This window comes from Medicago sativa, chromosome 5 (assembly GCF_051527215.1).
Source record: "Medicago sativa cultivar Bolivia chromosome 5, Bolivia_mono, whole genome shotgun sequence".
NCBI classification, from domain to species: domain Eukaryota; kingdom Viridiplantae; phylum Streptophyta; class Magnoliopsida; order Fabales; family Fabaceae; genus Medicago; species Medicago sativa.
This window is the reverse complement of record NC_140753.1, coordinates 26,060,815-26,085,572: the sequence shown is the minus strand read 5'-3', so window position 1 is coordinate 26,085,572 and position 24,758 is coordinate 26,060,815. Positions and strand designations below refer to the sequence as shown.

Genomic DNA, 24,758 nt, shown 5'->3' with positions numbered 1-24,758 from the left:
GTCAGGTCAGGCCACCATGTCCTCAAGGTACATTGAACCAGATATCAGTCTAGACCATCACTAGATTAGCAGGGCAAATCTGTGGAAGGAAATTAGCTTTGGAATTTTCTTTGGATACTAGTTAAAAATATCCTCGCTACAAAGATATGATATGAACAAGAAAGGAATCCATATTGAAACCAATGTCCTTTATGTCATCTTGAAGTTGAAATAGCTGACAATCTTTTCATGAATGCCAATATCTCAACTCACGTGGTTTACCGCCCTGCTTGGCATCCATGTTATCACAGACTAACTCTTGGCTTGCTGTGGACCTTTCTGTTTTCTGGTTTTAGTTTGTTAGCTGAGTCAGCATTTGGTGATTAATTAGATATGCCAGTTGGTGTAGTATTTTGTGCTGTTTTTCAGTGGGCTCAATAGGCTGGGGTTTGGTGTTTTATGACACTGCTGACTCGGTGCTTCTTGCGGCCTACAGAGTGGTGTCTGTTGTATCCGATAGAGTTACAGCCGAAGCTTTAGGTGTGAAACTCTAAGTACTATGTTGCTAGTACATAATCTATTGTTCAAGATTGTGAATTTCTGAATGGAACAATTTGATAGAGTGAGTCATTCCTTTTAAAAGGCATCTTAACTCTGTTGCTCATATCTTGGTAGAATACTCTAAATTAGTGGGGTCATAACCTTGGTTAGCTCTTATCCCCAAACCTTTTGTTTTGTGGTGCTTAATTGTAGCCCTTGAGGGTTTTCTTGTTTAATGAATGTGTTTCCTTTTCCTTTCAAAAAAAAAAAAATATCATAAGCAAGCTTTAAAATAATCACATACGAATATAGGACATGTTATATTAAGAATGCAACCTTAGACATTGCTAGGAAAAACCTTCTCTGTTTGTTAATGCATCTAGTTCCTGTTCAGATTTTCCCCACAAAATTGGACACAGTATGATCAAACAATATGAAAGTGGTAGGTCCAAGTTTGTTTATTACCTTAAGTAATGTTTCTTAGTAATATTCTTAGTAATGGACTACTCGAATTTGAAAAGTTTAAATGAATGAGATGTAATTAATTGTAGGGAAAAATACACTCACCTCCCCCGAGGTTTCTCTAAATGACAAAAGACACCCCTTCTATTTTGTCACATGACACAAACCTCCCCTCCCATTATAAACTTAAGTTGTCGTCAAATGAAAAATAGAAACGCTGTCTCTTCTCAATCCTTTCACTCTGGTTATAAACTGCATACACACCTTTTCAGTTTCTCTTCTCATTGTTGTTATAACATGTTCTCATTTTTTTTTCATCATCTATGTTGTTCCTCCATGGAAGCATTGGACAACAACTAAATCACTAGGTATAGATGCTTTCATACTCATCCTTGTGCTTGCATTGTATATCATTTCTTTCATCGTCGTTCTCATTGCTTGCCGTCGTTTTATGCAAATATGTGGTGTTCTGTTTAATATTCTTTTCTGCTCGTCATTGTTTTGGACTCAGGTTTTCGGCTCGCCGCTGTTGTCGTTCATTTCATTCTCATTATGAGTTGGGTTACCTTCAGTCTTCATCTTCATTCTATACATATAAATGACATGTTTGTTTTTATTAGTTTTAATAGATTACTGCGATCATCCGCGATTTCAAATTCATATTGTAATTAGATGACCTAATAAGTTCAAATTCAGGAGGCAACATATTTTCAATGAAGTCTTCACATATCATTCAACAAATGGTGTATTTGGTTGGAAATGAACATCTGTTTTGTTTCAATGTTAAGATATCTTGAAAGCCAATTAAATTTCATATATTTTTGTCATTAGTTAAAGATAATCTTCACATGAGGCCTTATTCCCTTTCACGAAACAATTAAATGACAAAAATTTCCATCTCTTCATTCTCCCAATTTGACGGGTTCCAACCAAACCCATTAAAAATAGAACTTCAAATCTATTTAGACACAGGACATGAAAAGAACAAATGATTATGAGTTTCAAATTCATTGAAACAAAACACACAATGTTGTTGATGAATGTCTCTTATTACTCCTTTTTGCCGTAGTCCACCGTGTTGGTAACATTCCTTGAAGCAATCGCCACCTGAACACAACACACTTTTGACGGAATCAAAGTTTTCCATAGTTAACCGTGAGCACCTGTTTGCTGTCCAGAACATTAGCAGACTGCATAATGCTCAACTCTGCGAAGCAGCTGCTCACCGAACAGTCCTGCTGTGGATCAGGCAGCCACTGCAGCTCATCTCTTGCACCAATGACAAGAACAGCAGCTTCAATCCTTGATAGCAGCTCTGCATTCATCAGATTCTGCTATGTCGAAAGTTCTACACCACCTCAAATTGGAAAACGTAAGGTGGTGCTGGGTTTTATTGGTTTGACACAAGTTTAAGTAGTGCTAGCAACACTCTTTTAACACTTTTAAACATTCATTTTAAAAATAGGAGTTCTTGTTTATGAGCGTAAATGTTTATCCATACATACTTTAACTAATGACAAAAATATATGAAATTTAATTGGCTTTCAAGATATCTTAATTAGCTAGTTGATCTTAAATATGAGTTCTTGTTTATGAGCGTAAACGTTTTCTTCTCTTAATTATTTGACTTTTGAATAAGCTCAACCCCTTTTTACATTAAAAATCTTAATTAGCTTTAGTTTATTTTTCATTAAAAAAATAACTTAAAAACTCATTTTCAAATTTTTGAATAACATATGGTGGTGTCTTTGGTGAAAACCAAAAAAATATATGAAATTTAACTCAACCCCTATTCATGGGCCTCACTGAGGAGAAAAAAAAGTGTAAATAATTTTCATTTCATTTTATAAAAGTGATTACATAAACAATTGAATTAAAAAATGTGCTCCAATAATGATACTAACATCTCAAAATTTCTCAAACAATTCTAGGCTATAATGAAGTGATTTAATTCAACACATTTTAAAGTTACTAAGATCATACAAGATGGTGTATTGTAACTTCCTATAGTCATTAGAATATTGCAGAAATCACCCTATCTGTTCCATTCAAAGTCTTCTTCTCTTCTTCTTCGGTTTGCAATATTTACTTCTGGCTTTATGGAGTCAGCAAAGGCATTCCAACCTAAGAGGCATGGCATGATAAACTGCATAGAAAATCAACAAAATTACAATATTAATCAAGTTGAATTCATAAAATGCAATGTGCAATTACTCAAAGCAAAAAACATGTTGTCGAGGGACCATTCGCGGAAGATTGGCTTTGATGAATAGATAGATTCACCAGAGCTGAATACAATGATTACTGATAATTACGAAATATACACCTAAAAGCTACATTAACAAACAACTGGTTTCGTGGTGTAGTTGGTTATCACGTCAGTCTAACACACTGAAGGTCTCCGATTCGAGTCCGGGCGAAGCCAATTTTATTGTTTTAATTTTTTATTTTTTATTTTGAGTAAAAAAAACTACATGTATGGCCACATATTTACAAGAATCACAACATTAAATAAACGTAATCCGGAACTTTTCATTCCTAATTATAAACTGTCTTAGACAAAAGCAGAAATTCTATAAACCTTGAAGATTTCCTCCCGCTTCTTATGCAAATGGCATATTCCTAATTTAGCTAGACAAGTTTTTTCTTGATAGAATGTTTAGAGAAGCTACTATTTTGAAAGAAAATTTACTGCATGAAAAAAATGTGATTGTATCTTCTATGGTATATAATAACAAGAAGTCATTTCTGCTTAAAAAAAAAAAAAACTTTTCTAAAATAAGCTGGCCTCTAAATAAGTAAGGTGATATCTACACTTGAATTTTAGTGGGATAAAATTACGACACACTTGAATCAAAACAAAGGTAGGGGGTGACCAAGGGTAGAGAGAGAGAGAGAGAGAGAGAGAGAGAGAGAGAGAGAGAGAGAGAGAGAGAGATATCATACATTGAAAAGTGAATTGAAAACTGCAAACTCCGCTTTTGTGACAGGGATAAATATGTTTTCATCGATGTTCTTGAGCTTGTTTTGAACACCTTTGAAAATTGACAAAACAATGTCAGAATTGAAGTTATATTAGTGCAGGGTGGAAAGAATCGATCCAAGAGTATATATTAACAATTTCCCGATGGAAGGGAAGTACATATTAACAGCAGTTTATGAAGAAAGAGCATTACTTAGTTTAAACATGTGACCGGAACCGTCGTGAAGTGGCTCCACCTTTAAAACTTTTCTCACTTTACCTTCATCACTGCATAACAAGACAATTTCTCAAATTTTGTAAAATTATAAAGGGTCATGCTAACATGTGCCCTTACATGTTAAGGATTCCATAAATAGTAAATATTTATTGAAAAAAATTAAGTTTCAACTCTTTGAGAAATAAATTGGCAATTTCAAATACAAAATTTACATATTAAGTTCCTTAACATATGTTATCCTTTTCCAAATTCTTTAAAATTATAAAGTGTCATGCTAACATTAAATCACGGCAAAGACATTGAATACTTTTAACTATTCGGTTAGTAAGCATTATTTTTTTTTAAACAGGAAAGATCATAGCATTTCTAATTAAGTGTTTATAGCATAAAATTTTATCATATATAAGTGCTTTTGTATAAGCTATTTCTACAAGAAAAGATAAAATAGTTAAATTGTTTTCATAGAAGCTATAAGCTATTTTCATTAACTATCCTGGAGAGCTTAAGTAAATAAGCTGAAAACAGCTTATGGTCTTATGGAAATATCTTAAGTTGTTTCCATGACCTCTCTCAAGCAGTCTCACAAATGCTAGTAGATAAACTCAAATAACACAATCCAAACAGGCCCGTGACCATTACATATTTGAAGACACCACCAAATCCCTTCCTATTTGAGAAGGAAAGTCTATTTTTATAACAAGAAAAAAGATGCAATGATCAGAAACTTTCAATCTGTTATGCTCTATCATTCAGTAAAATAATTAGAAGGGTAGAGCACATAAACTACCTTCTTCCCATAAAAGGATCGTGAAAAAATTCACAAGACTCCCTTGCACCAAGATTAATTAGATTTCCCATTTCATCCACAGATAGTTTAAATACCTGTGTTCAAGTAAAAACGACTAAATTACGTAAAAGCAAATTGATGGACAGTCATATCAGTTGCTACTTGTTAGCAGTAAATTAAAACTATAAAAGAAATCATTTACAAAATGTACTATACAAACTAATTGATGATGTTTTTAACCCGAACTAATCCAAGGCTCATTCAAAAAACAATATAGAAGTTCCTTAATTTCACCATACATAAGTAAAAACGAAACACATAGGCCTGCACAAATAATATTACAGTTTTACAAAATAACCCTGTTCTCAACTCCCTTGAGTTAAATCCAAAGTTATCAAACTCGAGAGTCTACGTAAACCCATGCATACAATCTCTGTAAGATTGATTGACTCAGACTCATAATAGTTAATTTGATACAAAAATAGTGTTTAAAACATAATTTAATACTATTGCATATTAAATATACAACATTTTAACTTAGGAAGAAAGCAACAACAACAACTAATTTTAAATATTCTGCAGGCAAAATGGGTTCATAATCATAGTGTCACAATTCAAAATTGATAGGCAAATTGATATTATGTTGCCAGAGAATACACATAGTGTCACAATTTGAATTAGACAAGAATGCACAAAAGAACGAAGGATGGTGGGACGAGTTCCCCTCGTTGGAGCACTTGGAAGAGCTAGGTTTCAGCTTGTCAGAGTTAGGTTCATTCACCTTATTGCCTCATTGGATTCATTACAAACTTGCAACCGTGGGTTTGTTCAGGTTTCTACTCCATGACCTCGTTTGTCCTAGGAACTAAGAAGTACTATGGGTTTGTTCACTTCCTTTGCAGATGGGTTCTTAATGTGATGTTATATGCATCTGCAGAGTCAAGTGCTACAACTGCGATGATATTTTGTGCACTGTGGAACCTTATTATTCAGATATTGCATTTCGGACTTCTAAAGAAAACATTGAACTGTTTTCATTTTAAACATATCTCCAGGAAGAAAAAAAACTAACCATTAAATTTTAGACTCTTTCAATTGTCCTCAAACCCGTACATTTCTGTGAGTTAACTTGAGAGTTTGACACTCATAGCCATTCAAAACTAAGTAGGATCATCAATCATCACTACATTGATTTTACCTCAAAACATTCAAATTTTTATTACTCTTCGAGTTTCTTATTAATCAAAGCACATTTTCCAATTAATCATAACTAAAGTTTTCGTAGGGTGAAAAATACACAGCTGGAATACTAGTGTAGCTGCGTAAGTCTAAACACTCACTATTAGGTAACATGTTGATGCAATTTGCAATTCAAAGAGCAAAGAGAAGAGAATTTTAAGTTTAAAGTCTTAGATACTGACTAAACAAAACTTCTAAAGTTGAAGAGAAAGTTTGTGTCACAGGGGAAAATTTAAGGTGCTGAGTTATACCAGCAGCAATTAAGATTTGGTCATAGTTTTATTAGATATCAGATAATTATATAATATTTTAAAATAATCGAACAGTTTGTATGTTTATTTTTCTACATGTTATATCTTCAGTGGGATTGATGCCATAATAGAAAATAGGTTTAAATGTGTCATTGGTCCCTGCATTTACACCATTTTTTGGTTTCAGTCCTTGCACTTTTTTTTTGTTTGGCTTAAGTCCCTGCAGTTTGTAAAAAAATTGCCATTGGTCCTTCTGTTAAACTGCTGTTAAAAAAACAACAAAATCTTAAATATCTTTTAATAATATTTTTAATTGAGAATATTATACAAAAAAAACACTGAAATTCATCCCCACAAGAACTAAGATCCTCGGTAACTGTGTTCATCAGCAATGGCCTTTTCCTCAGCAGTCCATGAACGACTCGCACCAATGGTCGCACTCAAATTCAACGCCTTTCTCTACTCTAAGTTCACTTCAATTTATCTCCACTCCCTTTGAGTTCTGATTTGAGCATCCAATTTTAAGGACTGCATATCAATTCTCAGGCTGAGAAAGAATTGCAATCGCACAAATCTTGGATTCTAGCTTCAAAGCTTGAAAATATCAGAGCCATGGAACAGAGGTGTTCACTACTTTCACTGATTGATTGTAAAAATAACATTGCAGAATTTCGACATTCTATCTCTCGTGCCTCAAATTGAGAACCTCGAAGCCAAATCTGATTCGCTTTGGCAGAACGAGGTGGAGGAGATTACACTGAAGTAGAATCATGGAAGCTCAAAACACAGAGAAGATAGCTCAAAACACAACTCAATCAAACAAACGCAACTCAAATTGAACTGATATCACACCAGAAACGAGAAGGGAATCGCAAAATGGAATTGATTTGTAGTTAAATTTGATTCCCTAAAATTCATTCCCACCCCCTATCTCTTTGTATCGTGTTTTTCTTATGATACATCCCCTTTCTTTATTTTTTATTTTTAATTTAATAATAATAAAACTAATTAAAAACTATTTCTTTATTTTAATTCTAAAATTTTGTTTTTAGTGTGCCACGTGGCGTGCAATAACTGGTCCACGTGGCACTCCGTCTGTTTTTTTAACAGCGGTTTAACAGAAGGACCAATAGCAATTTTTTTACAAACTGCAGGGACTTAAGCCAAACAAAAAAAAGTGCAGGGACTGAAACCAAAAAATGGTGTAAATGTAGGGACCAATGACACATTTAAACCTAGAAAATATATATATTATAATTTTTATTTTATCTTGAGACCAAGAGACTAATAAATAAGTACAAAACCCAATGTTGTCAATTGTGGATCACGAAAAATAGTTTTGTATTGTTCAAATTCCACTGCACTACAATGCTATAGCACTTCTATAGCCGCTACTTGACAACGTTGTACTAAATCGCGTGTTGCAGAATAGCAGTTTGTTCAAATTATGCAGCACTACAGTGCACCTATAGTAGCCAATATTTGACAGCATTGTACTAAATCTAGTATCGCGGAACAATAGCCATTTGTTCAAATTCCACTAAGCAATAGCTGCTATTTGACAACACGGATAGAATCTAAATTCTAAAGAGTAAAGATATTTCAATATGCATCCGACACCAAATTATAGAAGAACAATAACTCACCTGCTTTCTGCTCCAATCATATTGGCGAAAACCGGCAGAAGGAGCAAACTGTAGCAACATCAAACCTTCTTTAGATATCTTGAATGCCCCTGACTACAAAAACACACAAAATGTTCCATAACTAAATAAACAGTCCAACATTCATAATTCCATAAAACATGAGAAATTTAGATTAGAACAAGACAAGAAAATCTATGATTAAACAAAAAAAAAAACATACATCCAATGAAGTGAATTCTGGAGGTACAGGAGACACCGTGAGCACAGCTTTCCCTTTGTAAACTGAACGACCAACATAAACCCTTAGTGGCAATTCTCTAACTGAACAACACACAAAACAGATACAACTTCAAAAACAAAAAAATAATAATACCATGATGATAAAAAAACAATAATTATCAAAATTGTTAATTGACCCATTATTGTATGTCATAAGTTAAAATGATTCAAATAAAAAAGCTATAATTTTTTTATTTATACCTGAAGAGGAAGATGAAGAAGAAGGTTGAGGGCGTTGAGGTGGAGGGAATGGTTTGGGTTGGAAAAGCTCAGGCTGGCGACAAGTGAGGTTGGGGGAGAAAGTGGGACCCACACGAGGTAAAAAAATGGATTTTTTGGGAGTGTTGTTGATGAAAGAGTGAGTTGGGACTGAAAATGGGTTTGTAGTTGTTGTATAGGATTGTGGTGGTTGCAATTGCAACATCTTCATCTTCTTCTTCTACTCTCTATCCTTTCTTGTTGGTTGTTTATGTTAGATTGGTTAATGGGAAATGAGAAAGGTGTTAAACTATGTAACATGTTATGTTATTGAAGGAATGCGTATCTTGATTGATTGAGATATGAAACACAATAATTCAAGCTTTTTTATCGCAACAAAATTACTTCATTTCAATATGAATATGAACTAGTTTTCTTTTTACTAAAAATCAATATTTGTAACCAAATAATTGAGCTCAAGTCATAGATGAGGTTCATTAAGGACGAGTCGTTTGAAACAACCCGAGATCGATTTTTGGATGGAACAAAAATTGGTCAGACTATTCTTACATCATAGTCAAACTCTAGCTTACTAAGTCTCTTTTCCCTCAAAATTGAAGGGTTAAACAAAAAAAAATTAATATTTTTCATAACTTATTAGTTAAGGCAAACTAAAGTTTTACCAAATGAATATGACTGTGTATTTTCATAACTGAAGTGACCTTATTTTTGAGAGACCGTGTTGTGGTAACCATAAATTAAAGAACAAAATTGATTAATTTTAAATTTAAGAAATGATATTGTGTTAACTTACATAAGTTAAGTGAACAAATTGATCGATTTAAAAATTGAAGGACGGAACTTAACTTTTACAATATGTTAGTTGTATTTTTGGTCCTCTTATTTTATTAAACTAAAAAAATAATCCCCCTATTTTAAAATTGAACTTTTCAGTCTCTTTATTACTCCCTCCGTTTCAAAATGAGTGTCGCTTTAACCAAAAAAAATTATTTCAAAATGAGTGTCGCTTTCAGTTTCCAATGCAATAATAACTTTTTATTTTCAATTGTACCCTCCAATTAATACTCTGCACACTACTTCCAAAGTATTACTTTTAAAACTAACCAATAGTTAATAAGGATAATTTGGTAAAATAATCATTCTCCTTCTTTTAATCATTGCATTTATTAATATGTGTGTAAACCCCTAAAACGACACTCATTTTGAAACGGAAGGAGTGCAATTTTGGTTTTAACTAATGTTTATTTATTGCCTTTAAAATTGTGAATTTTGGCCTCAAACGTGATAAAATGTCTTTAAATTCAATCTTGGGTAATAAATCAACTTTTTATGCACCAAGAATAGTTATTTTAGGGCAAACAATATGAACCGAGATCAAAATTGCAACAATTGTGAAAATAGAAAAACAATAAAGTTTGACTCTAAACTATTTTTGTGAATTTGATAAAGAGTAATGCTAACAAAAAAAGGTAAATTTTGAATTGAAAACAATGTTTTCTAAACTTTTAAATATTTTAGTACACAAGTTTTAAAAAATTCTTAGTATACTCGTGTCCTTTTCCTTTGATAAAACAGTGAAACAAAGTAATTGAGTTCAAATAGTTTTTTTTCTTTAAGAAGTCAAACTAGCTCATCCAAATTGCTATAAGAGAGAATCAAATTTGAGATGTAGAGAAAATATTGAATTCAAACAAATTGTTCAGTTTGATTTCTAAGTGGAATAACTATTTACAAGGTTTTACTTACGAACCATTTTCTTAAGAACCGAAAGTTAATAAAAAAATACTCCCTCCGTTTCAAAATGAGTGTCGCTTTAGCAAAAAAAAATTGTTTCAAAATGAGTGTCGCTTTCAGTTTCCAATGCAATAATAACTTTTTCTCTTCAATTGTACCCTCCAATTAATACTCTGCACATTACTTCGAAAGTATTACTTTTAAACCTAACCAATAGTTAATAAGGATAATTTGGTAAAATAACCATTATCTTTCTTTTAATCATTGCATTTCTTAATATGTGTGTAAACATCTAAAACGACACTCATTTTGAAACGGAGGGAGTAGTAATTAATCATTCCAATTAAGTCATTCCATCGCCTCCCCTCCAATATTATCTATTGAGTAAATAGTCAATTACCCCCCCGAAATTGTAAGTTTCGTCAATTACCCTCCTGAAATTAACAAAACTTCAATTACCCCCCTGAAATTGCACAACGTTAATCAATTTACCCCCTCCGTCAAATTTTTCTGTTAGTCAACATGACGTTTTGCAAATACCCCCCTGAAGTTTTGCACTTATGTGCAAAATGCCCCCTAAACTTGAAAATTTATATTTTTTTTCTTATCCTTAAAAGTGATTGCATTATCACTAAATTGTGGAGCATATTAGCTATGGTTTGACGATATACAACCATATATTGGCAGTATGGTATAATAAATTGGCAGTATTTGGTAAACCCTACAATAATGTTCAAAAGTCAAGAATATTTAGAAAACAAACATAAAAGTATTTCTTTGTTCCAACATCAGATATTGTTTTTTCTTTTTCAAGTTGACCTTCACCCCATTAGAGATCAAAAGGATGATGGCTATCATGTTTTTTTTTATTCTCTTAAAAAAAATAATGAAATATACAAAATATAATATTATTACCATTCCTTTGAATCCTAACGGGGGGAAGAAGACCATGATTCCTTCAAGATCCTTTATAAAGTGAGAGAAGTGACAAGTTTATGTATTTTTTCTTGAAAGTGAGAGAAGTGTGTTGGTGGTGTGCACCACTCACAATATAAAGGAAGTGGAAATTTTTGGTGTAGTTAAAATTAGAAATTAGCAAAGTCATATATTTTGACATCTTGGTAATTCTTGGTTATGTCAATCATATATTATTTATGTGCTTATTATGTATGACATGGATTAGTTTTCCATCTAACAAGTGTGCCTGTACTTTACTATGTAGACTTTCATATCCTTATACTATAATACATGGTTAATGTTTGATCGTTTAAAGGAACATATATGGTTGTATATCGTCAAAACTTAGCTAATATACTCCACAATTCAGTGAAAATGCAGTCATTTTTAAGGATAAGAAAAAAATATATAAATTTTCAAGTTCAGGGGGTATTTTGCACATAAGTGCAAAACTTCAGGGGGGTATTTGCAAAACGTCATGTTGACTAACAAAAAAAATTAATAGTGTTTTACCCCCTTGTAATATCGGTCATTTCCGGTTTTCCACCCTGTAAAATTTTTTGTTTGGTTTTTGTCCTTGTAATTTGAAGATTTATGGTTTTGGACCTTTATGAATTTTGACAGTACAAAATCGACGAAATGGCAGGGGGCTAAACCAAAATTTGCTCAAATCAACAAGGGGTAAACCGAAATTTGCTCAAATCACAAGGGGGTAAACCGAAATTTTCTCAAATTACAGGGGGCAAAATTTGCCATGAAGGTCCAAAACCAAAAAAATTTCAAATTACACGGACGAAAACAAAACAAAAAATTTTACAGGGTGGAAAACTGAAAATGACCTATATTACCGGGGGGTAAAACACTATTAACACAAAAAAATTTGACGGAGGGGGTAAATTGATTAACGTTGGAAAATTTCAAGAGGGTAATTGAAGTTTTGTTAATTTCAAGGAGGTAATTGACGAAACTTACAATTTCGGCGGATAATTGACTATTTACTCGTTATCTATTCAAACATACCTTTAATAATTCGTTTTTGCTTCTTATATTATTATTCCTGATTCTTTGTCAAGCGTTGGATAATCCAACGGCTGAGATTATTGGGTGTAGTGTGTGCAGTAAGAAAGAAGTTTAGCCAAAACGAGGTCATCGTGGCAGTATTGCTTTCTTCTTTCCTTCCTTCCCTGCAAGCATATAGCTACGCAAAGCCTTCACACAGGTCGCTGAAATCTCTCTCTCTCTCTCTCTCTAACGCCATGGCTATGGCTTATCATAGTGGAATTGGGATCTCCAAGGTCCTATTCATCGCCGTAACTGGTACTTCCTTCTTCTTCTTCTTCCTCTCTCTCACACACACAATCGCTGTTATGTCTCAACATTGATTTCACTTTTCCGCTCCTTTTCAGGTTACACAGGCACCGTCCTCTTCAAAAACGGCAAATTATCTGATTTGATCGGTGATCTTCAGGTTTGTTTCTATACACACCAAATTTCACTTTACTTTTCTTTGTTTCATTTTTAAATTCACATGTCAAATTCTACGGTTTCCTTGTTTTTTATATTTATTTAATTTCAGTAATTGATTTTCCACTGTCTTATTCAACTCAAGCAGATTGTGTATAAACGAGTGATAATAATTAGTGTCATGTCATGTCATCATTAAGGTTTCAGATTTTTTTCTGGGGGGAAGTGTTCCTGGTAATCTAGAGTTCGGCCGGGATTGTTCCACCCATGAATCGAACTCAAGAATATTTGTTTTTAATTTTAATCTAATTATTGATAATTGTGACAATAAATGCCTTTGGCTCCCACAAATTTGGAGTCATTTTCTTAAACTAGAGAAAAATAACTTGTTTTGGTGGTAGGATCACATGGTGTTTCATAGACTCTTTGTAAATTAAGATATCCCTTTCTAGTTGCTATAACTGGCTATAGGCCTGTTTCGATAAACAACTTATAGAATAAGTGCTTATCATTTATAAACATTTATTATAAGCTATTTTCATAAACAAAAGATAAAATATAGTCAAATTGTTTTCGTATAAGCTATAAGATGCTTTCGTAAGCTATCCTGGATGGAGAGCTTATGGTAATAGGATGATCACTGCTTATAAACATGTCATAAGCTCTTTTCACGGGTTCTCCCAACTAGATAAATATAGGCCTGTTTGGACAAACAACTTATTTGAAGCTTATAACACAAGTGGTTATCATTCATGATAAGCACTTATGTATTAGTTTGCATAAAATATAAAATAGTGTTAAATTGTTTTTGTATATGCTATAAGTTGTTTTTATACGCTATATTGGAGAACTTAGAAAATAAACTGAAAAAAGCTTATGAAATTTGTCATAAGCTGTTTTTGTAACTTCTTCCAAACAGTCTCACAAAACTTATGCCAGTACGTAACCTCAAATAAGCCAATACAAACAGGCCCAAAAAATTGGAATGTTGCAATTTTTAGTCTTTTGATGCTAGGATTTGTTTCGGTATTAATAGTATTATATTATATATGTATACATTATATATTTTTTTGCTCATAGGCACTAGTGAAAGGGTTGGAAAAGTCCGGGGATCAGGCTGAAGGTGAAGGAGAGCATGCCGCCGATGCCATTGCTGCTCAGGTAACAAACTGGTTGATTAAGTCTCTTTTTATTTTGTTTCGAAAATGCACTTGAAAGAGGCTTTAAAATTTCTTATCACTAAACTATTGTTCAACTTTGCCTTAGATTCGGCGTTTGGCTAATGAAGTGAAGCATTTAACATCAAACAGACAAACCATAGTAATGAATGGGGGTTCAGGACAAAGTAGTATGTTCTATTTTGTCATCTAGTGTGGTTGCTGCTTAATATGCTATGTTTCTCCTCTCATTGATTTTTTAAATGTTTTTCCCTTTTCTGTAGGTAATTTGTCATCTCTTGTGGTTCCAGCTGCCACCTTGGGTGCTGTGGGTTATGGTTACATGTGGTTGAAGGTATGGAACTGCTTCGGTTCTTGCTGCTTCTGTAATAGTTTCATTACTTTGTGGTTGACAGTTTATTAATCTGTTACAAGTATTTCTTGCTTCATAAAGGGTCGCAAACTGTTTATTTGCTAATTTGATTACCGTTTATGTTTATGAGTGATTTATCCATTTAATATTTCTAAAATAATTGTTATTCATGATACTGATTTCCTCGTTCTCCTTCTCAATATCAGGGCGTTTCATTCTCAGATCTTATGTACGTGACTAAACGCAACATGGAAAATGCTGTTGCAGATTTGACAAAAAAGCTGCAGCATGCCTCGGATGTCATTGCTGTAAGTGTCCATTTACTGCATTGAATATTCTTTCAATATCTTTCAAGTTTTTAGTTATGCACACATACATGTGTGCAAAAGTGTTTTGATCATGATTGCGCACCATCAGCTCTTCCATTGGAAGGGTATGGAATCCTCTTGACATAACGTTTGATATTCCTTCAACTGTGTTGGTGAAATATAATGTATCATTGATTCCTTTTTTCACAAGACAGATGATTGACCTAGAGTTTTTTTCCTTCTATTGATAAAGTTACTATTATAGGTTGTATTATAGGAAGACTTGAATTGGGTTGAAGCATACTATACTGTAGGGCTGGAAATGAGTGAACTTAATTCAACCGGGCTCGACTCGATAAGAATCAAGTCGGCTCGAAACTCGACTCGAGTTCGTCATGAACTTTTTTCCTAGCTCGAACTCGACTCGATTCAAGTTCCCGAGCAACTCGGTTCGACTCGATATCTCGAATCAAATGAACCAAGAGAAAAATAAAACTATAAGAACACATGTATTAAATTTCAAATATCAACCAAAAAAATTAACTAAGGTTTATGAGAATAAAAATAGGTCATAAACCTCATTGGCCTAAAAACAACTAAAATTGGTAACAGCATAATAATTAATGATTAATTAATTAATAAGACTGTACTTCAATTCCCATATTACATGGTATATTTACGAATGCTTCACACGCTGCTCTACTTATAGATATCTTTTTCCTTATCAATCACAAAGTTTCTGATGTGGGACTCATAAGATTGCTTGTTTGCAAGCTTAAAACATAGCTGAATGAAAGTGAGAGTCTGTAGAGTGTCTGGGCGTGTATTTTTGTTATACTCCTGTCAACTTTTTCAAATGTGTCAATTACCATCGGCTTTTGGATTTAATTTTTCTATTTTATAATTGTTAATAAAGTAGTTGTAACAAAAAACTTTAATAAAAAAGGAGTAGGAATAATATTTTATTTAAAATTAATGTAATTGATATAGTAATGGGTGTATATATTTATCGAGTTGGCTCATGAACCAAACGAATCGAGCTATACATAGCTCAAGTTCGGCTCATTTATTGAACGAACTTAATTTTCAACTCAAGTTCGACTCATTTGGTTCATGAACCATGTTCGACGAATTAACTACCGAACCAAGTCTCAAACTATTTTCGAGTTGGTTCGATTCATTGCCAGCCCTGCTATACTGTTTAAGAGTCAAATATAATGTGCTTCTATACTGGTCCAATTACAGAATGATTTTAAAAAACCATCAAGGCCTATAAAGCAATTGTGAATGTCAGAGGGGTGTGTGTTAAAACATTTACTGTTCAAAAGTATATAGGACTGCCAACTTCATGAAAACCTATGGCAATCAATGACCAGAAGGCCGGGCAATCAATGACACCAGTACGCAGTAATCTCTAAACCATGACCTCAACTATTCCAAGACATATAGGGGCCTATCTCTTTTAACACTGGAAAGAGAAAAGCTTAATAGAAATCTTACATACCCTAGGGACTTTGGATAATTAAGAGTAAATGGTCTTTGCTGTCACAATATTTTTCCGGCAAACTATAATAAGCCTCCTGCCAAACTGCAACAGTTTTTAACAGAAAATCGACCTTAAATTTATTCTTAAAACGGGTACACATGAGGAGATTTAATTTCCCTTAATCCTCCACCGGTAGAGTAAGGTAAACCCCACATTATATGAGACTGCAAGCCATTTGTTGTCCTTAATATGAGGGATGTGGCAGTTTTACCCACATTTGCCACATTGGCCCACTGTTTTTCTGGAGATATTTTTCCCATCATTATGCACTCAATTCAAAGATTTAACATGGGAATTGATGCTTAAATGTATTTGTAATCATATTTGATGCCTTCTAAATTTTAATTGCTTCTCAATGTTTTTCATGGCAGGATGCTAAGAAGCACTTGACCCAGAGAATTCAAATTTTGGATGACAAAATGCGCAAACAATATAAGATGGCACAGTCAATTAAGGATGATGTATGTCTTTTGATGCATACTGATTTGATGCCTGCACTTGCACCTATATAAAGATACATGTGACCAAACAGATTTTTGGATACACACATGACAAGAATGTGCTTATGTTTTTGTACATGCATCATACATACATTGTTTTTATCTATGTAGACTTACCTATAAGGACCAGCACTTGCTATTTCTTTGCAGATAAATGGATTAGGTTTCCTTTAGAAGTTATTGATTTTGAAAATTCTAGTCTTGATGAATATCTATATTGGTGAATATTATGTACATTAAGTAAGATAAACTCTCTTTGGACTGTGACTGTTGAACCCTATTGGTTACAGAATGGCTTAATAGCATAGCTGTTGGTAAACACTTAATAGTTGTTGCATCTTTATTAATATTGGAATGTTGGGCTCTCTGATTATAAGGCATGTTCCTATAATTTTACGAGTTAGTTAGGTATATGCTATTGAGCTCTTTCAAAGAGCTATGTTTCACTTCCAGTCCTGGATAATGGAATTGAAATTGCAGCTTTGCAATGTCATATTACAATTTATATATATATGATTGGACGAAAGTAAAGCTGTGGATAACATTGTAATACTCTTGTACAGGTTAATAAAGTTCAAGACACTGTTACTACTATACATGATGACTTGAGCGTCGTGCAACACACGGTGGCAATGTTGGTATGTTTGAATTCATGATGTTTGGCTTATTAATTGTTAATGTGGATATTTTCTAGTTTAGAGTTATGAAGAAGGGTATTTTGGAGTTAGGCATGATTTTTAATTATCATTTGAATTAAACTCTGCAGTTGTGCGTGGAGGATATCCGGTTTACACCAAAAAACAAAACTATCATTTGAATTAAAATATTTATTGTTTTTACAGAATAAATGTTGAGCGTTATTGAATATAAACAGCAAAGAGAGACTTTAAGATTAAGAAAAACTGAGAGAAGAGTAAACAAGGGTTTTCTGTAAATCTGAATTATGATCTATGGTTAACAACAGTAGTGCAGATGCATTTATTTATAGAGTACATGAAACTTCTAGAAAAAATAACTGTATCTGACTATCTGTGATTAGATGTTGCTCAGAGTATACTGAGTCTATAGTCCTAATAAGTAGGTTGCATAGTAAATATGAATATACATTATGTTACCACTTTTATTTGAATCATTCTTACGTTGTATATACCCTCTCAGGATGGAAGGTTGAATTCAGTGCTTGAGAATCAGGTAATCTTTTTTGTGTTCCCTTTAAATTTGCAAAGTAGTTTGTAATTTTGTAATCAATCCGTTTCTTTTGTTTGGAAGATCTTTACATAATCTATTCAATGCCTGGGAAGAAAATGGGCAATCATGTGTGCCCAACAATAATACTGATTTAACTGTGTGGTTGCAGGAAGTTGCAAATATGGGATTGGACTATATTATTGGCTTTATTACGGCAAATGCCCGGAGAGTGCCGGACTCTTTACAGGTGGGTATTTGTTTATTTTTATTAGTGGTAATTATGTTTGCTTATGTTGTTTGTTGCCCTGCATTAACCTGTTATTACCAAATGTTTCAGTTATGTATGGTTTGGATTTGACTATCATTTGTTATCTATTTTATGTGTTGATTGATCACAGCAAGAAACTTAGATGAAGTTGAAGAGCTTGTTCCTTTTTTATTTCAAAAAAACGTTCTCTACTTTCAGTTTTAATTACAAACATTATCTACTTTCAGTTTTAATTACAAACATTTTCTACTTTCAGTTTTAATTACTAAGAGACCATTTTGTTTTTACTTTGTACCATGTTTTCAAAATTTTGTAAAGAAAGCTGTTTAATTTGAAAACAATACTGTTTCAGGAAACAAAGTGAAGTAAAGTGACAGTTTTTTGTTATTAAAACTAAAACAAGAAGTGTAAACATAAATCGATAGTGGAAACCAAACAGGACCTTGTATCTAGAACTGACATTTTAAATTACATTGCTTTAAACATTTCTTGATCCATCTAGTGGCTTAATTATTAATGTTATATCTTGTATTTTCAGGGAACTATGCCAAAGGAACAACCAAAACTTCCAGGGAGGTCTACTAGTATGCTCACATATCCAGGATTTCAGGTGTTCTTCTACCTTGTACTTTGTTATCTATTTTCACTTCTTAGTGTGTTTCAAGTTAGTCTGTCATTTGATAATACGGGGCATAAGATGCTATTTACCTCCACATGCTTTAATGTTCTGCTTTCATAACTTGGAGTTTACTACTTATAGTATGCTTGATGATTCCATTTTCACTTGCAGGGTCTTAAAGACATTGCAGAGTCATTGTCCAGTTTAGACAGGTCAGCTTCAGATACTATTGTGCCGGGTGGTTTGGATAATCTAGAGAAGCAGCGAAGGCCGTTGTTGAGGTTTGATTTAGCTCAAATTTGACTCTTACAATATTTTCCCCCATGTGGAAAGATGCATAACATGCTTACATTCTAAGTGGCACCTGTCTAAATTTCAGGGTTCCTTATTTTCTATACCCCAGGGAGGGTTGAAGAGTGATTATCACTCTGATTTTCCTCACAATTTAATAATATGTACTGTTTACCCACTTCTAAAAGTTGTTTAGTTGACGCAACTTCTGCATTTGAAAACATAATGAAGCTTAAGGATGAAAGCTCTTTGTGAAGGGCATTATTGTTTTCACCAGTTAGGTAGTTTTATTTACACATAGGTGCAACACAAATCCAACTTCAAACAAACATTTAGGGTCATTTTGGTGGTGTAATGATAAGATAAATTATCACATCCTGTCATTTAGCATATCTTGCTTTCGTATTAGTCAACTGATGGACTGTTTCTTAGTCAGATTCACTCCAGTATAAAAATTTTATATAGAAATCTAGTTGTGGACTGTTAAAACAAATTGGGGCTGACACTATAAATTTCATATTGAATATACAAATCAAGGCAGTGATAGCATCTGTGGACTGCTAAAGGATATTTCCTTTGCCATAAATAAATGATGCTGCAGCGGAAGGCAAATTTTCCTCTGCTTAGTATTCTTTCCGTCCAGTTTATCACAAAAATAGTTATAACTGAGATTAGATTGAAAACTCTGATTGACCTCAGGAACTTGTGTTAACTCATCCTAAAAGAGAATATTTATTGCTGTTTCCTTCATGACATAATAATATCATTTTGTCACTGCTGTATTACTATACAAAGCAATAAAGGTAATTTGCATTATTTTGATTTGATCATGCTTTGATTTTGCAGGGCTACTTCGACCAAGTGTTGAGGGCAAGGTCTCATATGATGACTATGTAGCTTTTAGCTTTTAGGCGTTTCTTAATTTTTACTTATTCAGCAGTAACTTTTTGCCTGCATAAATCATAATATACCTGCTAATGACTTTCTGTTGTGATTTTCTTGTATATCTTTATAATTTCTACATTGTATCAAATGAACAAACAGCTTTCTATATTCAAGTTAGTGATTGATTTGGGATTATATGTTGTAAAGAAAATTGAGCTGTCAAAAGGAGTTTGGTTTGGTTCTACTACCTGTTTATGCCAGTTGCTTTTGAATGTGGCATTTGGTTTTGTAACTTGTTATACTTTTTATTTTCCAAAATAGTGACTACTTTCTAGCATCAAATGTATGAGATGCGTGTTATAGCGAGTTTTGATGATTTATGAACACAAGAAACAAATGTATGAGATGCGTGTTATAGCGAGTTTTGATGATTTATGAACACAAGAAATAATGCTTTGGCACAAATTCACATTTGTAAAGAGGTCAATGGGAGTTGATCCCACGACCTTGTGGGTGAGTCAACTCCTCATCAACTGGGCCAATCTTCATTGGCTTTTTGGATATTTAGTGATGGATGAAATGAGATAAAGTATTACAAAATGAAAGTTGTTCAACTTTCATTTACCAATGATATTTAATTTGTTATTTGTTATGGAAGGTTTTAGAGTTTTTATTTCCTTATTGTGGTAAGGAGATTTATGAACAGTAAGTTTGTTCTTCATCTGATACCCATTTATTAAGTAAAATAAAAACACGATTTTATTATGGAGATTTTCTCAAACAAATTGCTTTTTTTTACTCAAAACAAGCTCAAGGCATTTTATTAATCTATAACCAATATATAAAGGGGTTACACTACTTTGTGTTGAATTTTTTTGATGGCATTCTTCTCGTTGTCTTTAATTAATTATAACAAAATTTAAACCATTTTAAATTTTAATCGCAAACAACTAAATCCAAAATATGAAGATACAAAATAAAACAATAGAAAGCATATTTTCACTTTCGGCTGCTCAGACTGAACCCTTTCACAAAAATAGCCATGCAGTCCTTGCAGTTGGTTTCTTTTTGGCTTCTTGTGCTTGTGAAGACTCTTACAGTTATTTTCTAAACACATAGCCACAGAAGACTCACAAAGGTATCCAACCATGAAGGAGCAATATACAGTTGTTGGATATAAAAAGGGGAAGAGAGAGCCAAACAAAGTGGCATGAAGAGAAAATTAGAGAGAAAAGGCCATAAATACAATATATGAGTTTCTGAGACATCCATAACTACCTCCAACAGCTTTTTTTTACCTTCAATATTTTTCAAAGATGTGACCTAAATTTACCTTTCTTCTCCCTCAACTTCTTTTTACTCTTTGAAATAGATAGATAGATTAATGAGTTAACGATCTTGCTATATTTTTCTAATCTCTTTTCAAATAAAGAATGTTGTGTTTGCGCTTTGAGTAAAAAAAAAAAAATGTTTGCACTTAATTGCCTAATGTATCTTCTTCTAAAGATTTAAATTCTTTCTTAACATGGCACAATAGACTAAGACACTCAAATGTATTCAGGATAACTTTTGTAAAAAAAAAATATATTGAGGATAACTATAAAAAAAATTAAATATGCCCTATATGTAATCTTGAGTGTATGATTGATTTTACAGTGACAATAGTTGATTTTGAGTCAATTGATCCTTGATAATAATGAGTTGAATTTAAAATTATTTTTGTTTGGATGTATTTATGTAAATAATATATTTAACAATAAACTTATATGGCTTAGATCAAATATAGAAGTGTACAGCTTTCAAGTAGAATAAATTCTACAAACAAAATTAGTTATCCTTCAAATCATTATAACATAATAAAATCAATTCTACAACTTTTAAAACCACTTTTGTTCCTCTAAGATTGAAACCAAACTCTTTTTCTTTTCCCCTTGGACACGCTCTAAGTGCTTTGGGATACAAACTTAAATTGTTCATAACAAGATAGCATCATTTGCTTCGCTTAATCAGTTAGGTTCTTTAACTTTAATATCTCCCATAAAAATTCTTGTATAGTGTACATGTGTCATACTTTGTGGTCTATTGGGAGAGTTGTCAGATTACTTCAATCATCAAAGATATACTTCTTCTCAAATAAAGTTTTACAAGTATGATTTTCTTATTTTATTTCATGAGAGGGTAGCAAAGAGATCTATGTAGTATCATTATTGATGACTAATGAATCATCCATTTAATTTTGGATTCTTTCTTTTTAAATGTTCGAACGGCTAATAGATAGGACCAGAGTGATTGATAGTGTTTCTCGGATCTTATCTTTTTGCAGTTCGAGTTGAAACAAATTTAAATAAGAAAAATTTCAAAGTGAAAGGATGATCCATTATCCATTAGTGGTGCTACTCATCACTTTGTTACCCTCGTGAAATCCAAGTAAATCCAGACATTGTGTTTCTTTCATAAGTTTTTGACCATTGAAGAGTAATCTGACATTTCTTTAATTTTCATCTAAAAGAATGGATCATGTGTCGTGGATCATACTCTTTAATGATATTAGATAGTACAAATTATAAGGGAAAGGTAAAATTGAAAGGAAAAATGTTATAGCAAAAACAATATTTTTATAAAATTGATAAAATAGATTAATGAAAGGTAAAAATGTAAGAAAAACTTCTGCCCAACGGGGTGTACCCCTTTATATATCGTTATAGAAGATTTTAATTTTTATATAATTAAAATAAAATTAATTGATTAGTAACTTAATTATACTTTCAAAGACATTATTTAGTAATTTATATACAGAAAATAAAGTGAAAATAATAAAAAAGACATTTTGGTCTCTGAAGATAAAGTTAATAATTAACAACGTAAGAGTTTTCTTTTCTTTTACGCAAAAACTAGTAATAGACCCGTGCTTCCGCACGGGTCGTATAACATTGCGGTAATTATATAAAAAATAATTATATTGTTAATATTGCCAAATATTTTAAGATATTAAAAATAAATTATCAACATTAACATAATGTTTCTATTGAGTATTTTTTCTTATATATAGAAAAATATGTTAAATATTTTAATCTTGTATGTTCTAGATTTCATTTTCTTATGTACGCGAAAACAAACTTTTATATACATATATGAGAAAGTCAATAAAATAATTTTTTAAAACTCATGATTATTTTCAAAATATCAAAATTAATAAAATAATTTTTTAAAACTCATGATTATTTTCAAAATATCAAAATTAATGTAATGTTTCTATTAAATGACTTTTTATTTTATATGCAAAATACCGTTCAATGTTTGCATCGCACCCGTTGCAGATTTTATGTGCTTATATATGCATAAATAAATTGTTTATGTATATACATGAGAAAATCGATACGATAAAATTTTGGAAACTCATGATTATTTTCAAATAATTAGCATCAATATTGTGTTTTTATTAAATAATTTTTTATTTTATATGCAAAACATTGTTTAATGTTTGCACCGTACTCGTTGCAGATTTTATGTGGTTTATATGCAGAAACAAATTTTTATGTAAATATATGAGAAAGTTGATATGATAAAATTTTGGAAACTCAATAATATTGTCAAAATATAAACATTGATAATGTTTCTATTGAATAACTTTTTATTTTATATGCAAAACATCGTTCAATATTTTATGTACATATATGCAAAACATCGTTCAATATAAGCATAATTTTATGTACATATATGAGAAAATCGATATAATAAAATTTTGGAAACCCGCTTATTTTCAAAATATCATCAATGTAATGTTTCTATTAAATAACATTTTATTTTATATTTAAAACACCATTAAATATTTTCACCGCACTTGTTGAAGATTTTATATGCTTATAAATGCAAAAGAAATTTTTTATTTAATGATAGGTGATAGTCAATAAGATAAAATTTGGAAAACTTGTGACTATTTTCAAAATATCAACTTCACTGTATTGTTTCCCTAAAATACAATTAAATATTTACACTGCACTCATTGTAGAATTTATATGTTTATATCTCCAAAATAAAATTTTATGTATACCGATATGAGAAAGTTGATATGCTTAAATTTTGAAAACTAATGATTATTTAAAAAATATTAACATTAATATAGTATTTATTTTGAAAAAAATTTATATGCAAATTAGTAAAATTAAGGATTAAAAGAGATGAGAATAAACTATTTTCGTATATTTATGTTGTACTACACTGTTTTTTCTTATTATTTAATAGCAAAATTGACCACGAAACACACTAAATTTGTGATATTAGAAGTCTAACCAAGAATTTTTTTGGGCAATTTATTTAAAAATTAGAGAATCAAATTATAAGGAGAAGAAAGAAGGAACAAATTGACTTTTTTATTTGCAAAATATAGGGAATTAGTTGTAAGCTTCGTATTGATAAACCAAAAAAATTATATATATATATATATATATATATATATATATATATGACAATTGAACGCATAAAATTAAGTAGATTATGAGTTTAATCGATGATAATTATGAAATTATACTGGAGTAAGATTTTGTTATTTTCGTATATTAGTAGTAGTAGTAGGAGATTAGCAGTAGAAGTAGATATTTAAATTTGTTGTGTGGACTTGTAAAGATACTTGTTCGTAATTATCATGATAGTATATTGGCTTTTAAAAAGGGCAATTATGAAATTTTGTTGTATTTCGATTTTTATATATTGTTTTTTTAAATAATGTTTTATATATTGTTGGTAGACCAAAAAAATATTTTAAAATTAAAACTATTCCAAAGACTTTTTTTTTGAAGGAAAAACTATTCCAAAGACTTATTAATTTTGATAAAAAAAATAAATATCGGTGGAAATTTATTAGATCCA

At 31.8% G+C, this 24,758-nt stretch overlaps 2 protein-coding genes and 1 non-coding gene across 4 annotated transcripts; 2 read left to right on the top strand and 1 right to left on the bottom strand.

Annotated features, from left to right (window-relative positions):
• Positions 1-2,787: 2,787 nt before the first annotated feature.
• LOC146921367 (single-stranded DNA-binding protein WHY1, chloroplastic-like) lies at positions 2,788-9,073 on the bottom strand. 2 transcript variants are annotated; one of them, XM_085714808.1, is made up of 7 exons: positions 8,585-9,073; positions 8,325-8,425; positions 8,105-8,197; positions 4,969-5,063; positions 4,158-4,231; positions 3,928-4,016; positions 2,788-3,127 (listed from the first exon to the last, which is right to left on the bottom strand). In XM_085714808.1, the coding sequence occupies exons 1-7, from the start codon at positions 8,811-8,813 to the stop codon at positions 3,017-3,019; spliced, it is 792 nt and encodes a 263-aa protein (XP_085570934.1). In that variant the 5' UTR covers positions 8,814-9,073; the 3' UTR covers positions 2,788-3,016. The 2 variants fall into 2 exon arrangements, with proteins under 2 accessions (XP_085570934.1, XP_085570935.1); XM_085714809.1 differs by having other exon boundaries at positions 8,325-8,386; positions 8,585-8,915.
• TRNAV-AAC (transfer RNA valine (anticodon AAC)) lies at positions 3,333-3,406 on the top strand. The gene has a single exon. It is a non-coding gene; the product is annotated as a tRNA-Val (tRNA).
• Positions 9,074-12,465: 3,392 nt separating the features above from the next.
• Positions 12,466-20,136, top strand: LOC146921366 (uncharacterized). Its single transcript, XM_085714807.1, has 13 exons — positions 12,466-12,610; positions 12,700-12,761; positions 13,838-13,918; positions 14,024-14,105; positions 14,199-14,269; positions 14,494-14,595; positions 16,513-16,602; positions 17,205-17,279; positions 17,800-17,832; positions 17,999-18,076; positions 18,636-18,707; positions 18,888-18,997; positions 19,854-20,136. Exons 1-13 carry the CDS (start codon positions 12,550-12,552, stop codon positions 19,873-19,875), a joined length of 939 nt encoding a protein of 312 aa, XP_085570933.1. The 5' UTR covers positions 12,466-12,549; the 3' UTR covers positions 19,876-20,136.
• Positions 20,137-24,758: the final 4,622 nt, after the last annotated feature.